Raw genomic sequence first — 3969 nt, forward strand, 5'->3', positions numbered from 1 at the left:
CCACAATGTGAGACTCGCGGCGAGTCTTCCAATGAAGCCCGCACCGTTAAAGTGAAATACACGGGGAGGCTCCGATATATGTCTAGAATGTTGCTTTTTAATTCCACAGCCGCAGTTAAAACTTTTTTTCCTATCTGATCGCGCACCAGGAATGTACCAGATCTGACACGTTTCTCGGACGAAGTTCATTCTTTAAGTATTTGCCATGCATTCTTTAGTAAGTATGTATTTCCTGCATTTCAGTTTACAGTCAAATGTCATGAGAACTTATTGTGGGAGATAACGAACAGCGGATTCTAATAATAATAAAATATAAAAATAAAATATAGAAGTAAAATAATAGGAGAGATTTGAATAAAAATTCAAAAGATATAGAATTTATTTAATTTATAACTTTACAAATTTATGATTCCATAAAATAAATTCGTATCGAATACACAGCACGCACGCATACTTATACATTATAAGTATACGTACATGCATAAAATTTAATTTTTCCATCTTTTCCTAAGATATGGGTAATTTTCTATTATAATTATTGAAATTAATTACAGACCGTACTCTTCATTAAAATTCTCAGTTTTTTTAGATATTATAATCTTTCGAGCTAAAGACGTGATTATTGGAATTTCGTATGAAGGCTAAACTTTTTAATTTTCAATTACATTCATTATGAATAATTAAAAGGAATAAAAATGGAATGAAAAGAAATCAGAATATTCAGCGTTCTCAAAAAGTCTCAAAGTCTGGTCTCTAATATCGGCGATTGAAAATGTACAGCTTGATGGATCTGGCATCGATAATTCCACCGCTTGTTCACTCGTTTCGTACGACGGTCAACGACCCCCTTTGTCAAGGAGAATCGGCGCGACGTATTCTCTTCGGATTTTCTCTGTGCGGAGCGTACGCGGGCATCCCTTAATAAACCGGAAGGCGGCCTGCAGTCCCGCCTCGTGCGGGCGTCGCGGCGCGCTTGGGCGCCGCGTCGTCGCGCGTCGTCCCGCGTCGCGACGCTCCCCTGCGTTCGTGTTCGGTGGGGGGTCAGGTCGGTCGAACGGGAACGGGTCGGTCGAACGATCGAAAGGCCCTGCTCCTCGGCTCAGTTGTAGCGCCGACACCCCGGCATACACGAGGTCGCGTCGTAGTTTTAAAGGCACACTCTGTACAAACGTAGACACGCACGCTCTATCTTCCGTATACCTCCGCCTCGCCTGCGCCTTCGCCTCGCCTCGCCTTCGCCTACGCCTTCGCCTTCGCCTACGCCTTCGTCCTCCGCCTTCGCCTCCGCCTCGCTACGTAGTGAGCAACAGATATTTAACCGTGCACGTTGCCATAGAAGCGATCGCCTCTCCGACCTCGTAGAAAGCGAAAATGCAGCGTCCGGTCGTCGGTCACTGGAGAAAAATCCTACTGCTCGTGTATAGTTTGCCATTATTTTCATGTAAGTGAACGCGCGCGCGCGCCCGCGCGCTCGCTCGCGCTCGCGCCCGTTTATCCCTCTCGATAACAAACATCGACACCCTTCCCGCCGCCACGCGATCCTATACCCCTTATATACTATTTCCCCAATCCCCCTTCCCCCAATCCTCCCCCTCCCCCTTTGAGGATTCATTGTTATTACGAGGGGTGGTCGCGCGCCGGCGGCCGAGCGATTCTGACAGGATTCGGCTCGTCGTCGGGCGTCAACTCGTCCTTCGGACTCGGATCACGTTTGAGAATATCCCTCGAAGGATCTCTGAAACGCATCGATCAAGTCCGTCGATTGACTCTATGATATTTTTTTAAGGACAATATTTTGATATTTTGATTTATCGAACGCAATCTTCAGACCCTTTTCTTATTTTTAGCATTAAATTGTCTTGCCAAATTGACAATGAGTGCCTTTATTTTCTCTGTGAATGACGTCTGCTCGAGACGTTAAATGAAGAATAAGGTTCTCCATTATTAGAATGACTTGCGGGAAAAAAAGCTTTTTATTTTTGTTTGCCCATTTATTGACGTCTGAATGTGCCTGTTGATAAAGAATCGACTCCAGATTGATCAACACATCTGTAAATAAGAGCTTGGGAAAGGGGATGATTGGTGGGAACTTAAGAAACATCTTGGGATTGGTCTTATCTCACTAGCCGTAAAGTAACCGTGTATCTTTTTACACCGAAGGGGATCGAATGACGCAGAGAGTTCTGAAATTTTCCAGAATGTTACCATGGTAGAAATTTAACATATGTAATTCTTTTTTTTTCAAATATTAATTAACGCCCTTCGCTATACAAGATGGACACGATTCTGTTTCTCTCGTAGAAATTGTTGTATTGTTTCAGTTGACGACACCACAGAGCGGAGGCTGCAGATTATTCCTCATACAATTCAGTACTCTGACAATATTACACATTTTGCACTTCATGACGTGTGACATATGTCTCGGGTTAATTGTTCAGTGCACCATAACGTGTTACCGCGACGGAGAATAATTCTACGCCACATTCCATGGGACATTTTCCGGAGCATGTGTGAAGCGATCATCGTTAGCAAGTCACCGTTTGTCCGATATACTATACATATAATACATATATTTACTTCAAATTAATCATTGCGAAAATAACATAAGTCTAAAACTCGTAGCACAAATTATCGATATCGCGCTTTCAGACGTGGAATAAAATTTAGAACGATAATATCGAGACTTATGTTGCTTTCAAAATGATCGATATTTATATTTTCAATAAATAGCGTCGCGCTGCAAAATACAAATCGTTCTGCGAAATAAATACTCTTTCATTGTTCTAAAAACTTAGTGTATACATATTGACTTTGCTACTTTTGTCGCAGGAAGTCCGACATGAGAATAACAATTCACACGATTCTTCAATATGGAATTGAATAAAAATAGAACACTTGAATTCGTGTACATGAGCTCCTATCATTCATACCACCCACGTAGAATTACTACAATGTACATTCACTATAAATCCTCAATGGCCTCCATTTATTTAGACACGTACAAAGGCGCACACGTACGCATACTGTTAATATATGTCGATACTAATGAAACTCTAAACAATCTAGCCGCCGTGTAATTTTTACCGCCAAACCATTTCCGAACGTCTTGTCGCGTATTTTAGGTCATTTCGTGACATTTTCTTTGATTGCAGGTCGTTTTTGTCACGAAACGCCATATAATCAAATAAGTAATGTGACTTAATTCGACCTAGTTTATTCGGGCTGGAACGCTATATGACATCGTTAATACGCGAGTCCATTATAAATTTAAGAGCGTTCATGAAACTGAAATAAAAATCAATAGCACAAATCATAGTTTTTTTATTCACGCCGCGAAAAGAGATAAAGCGTATTTGTATCAACCAAATGTACAATTCTATTCTAATATCAGATCGATAATGCGTTATGACACAATAATATACACGGTGTATATGTATAAGAACACTTTGTCAAACGTTTTGCTCACGATACGAACTTCATACACGAGTCGGTTACCGCGAAACTAGAACTACGCTCGTCCGGCGTGAAAGGTAATGTCAAAGGAAATGCTCGACATTGCTGCTTCCCGAAATTCCAGCAGACAAAAGCTCGCGACAATGGTCCTCCGTTATCTTAATCGTTAATCGCGGAATTCCGGCTTCTCGAAATTTCATCGTTCGCCAGTCCTTAACAATGGTTTGCGATTCGATTATTATCCGAATCTCACAATAAAGCAAGAATAATTCTGCTATTTTACGGAATCCGTTCAAACTGTTAGAGTTTGACAGATGCAATTAACAAGTTCGCAACGTGAGAAAATCTTTCTAATGATATGATATCAAAGCAAATTATAAAGTTATTAATTTCCTTTAGATGAAAAGATATATGATATCTCTGAATATATTTCACTTGCTTTATTTTAGAGCGCATAAATAGAGCAGGAAATTTTTAATATATATAAATATATATAAAATAATAATATTAAAATTA

The 3969-nt window shown here is 40.4% G+C and overlaps 1 protein-coding gene across 1 annotated transcript in view; it reads left to right on the plus strand.

The window, feature by feature from the left end:
• Nucleotides 1-1235: 1235 nt before the first annotated feature.
• The window catches only part of LOC108688519, a 14091-nt gene continuing 11357 nt past the window's right edge, over nt 1236-3969 (plus strand). The window contains exon 1 of the mRNA XM_018194821.1: nt 1236-1441. Coding sequence (XP_018050310.1) covers nt 1372-1441 — 70 coding nt within the window. The 5' untranslated portion in view covers nt 1236-1371. The remainder of the gene's footprint in view (nt 1442-3969) is intronic.

The sequence above is a fragment of the Atta colombica genome, unplaced genomic scaffold (assembly GCF_001594045.1).
Source record: "Atta colombica isolate Treedump-2 unplaced genomic scaffold, Acol1.0 scaffold234, whole genome shotgun sequence".
Lineage (NCBI taxonomy): Eukaryota > Metazoa > Arthropoda > Insecta > Hymenoptera > Formicidae > Atta > Atta colombica.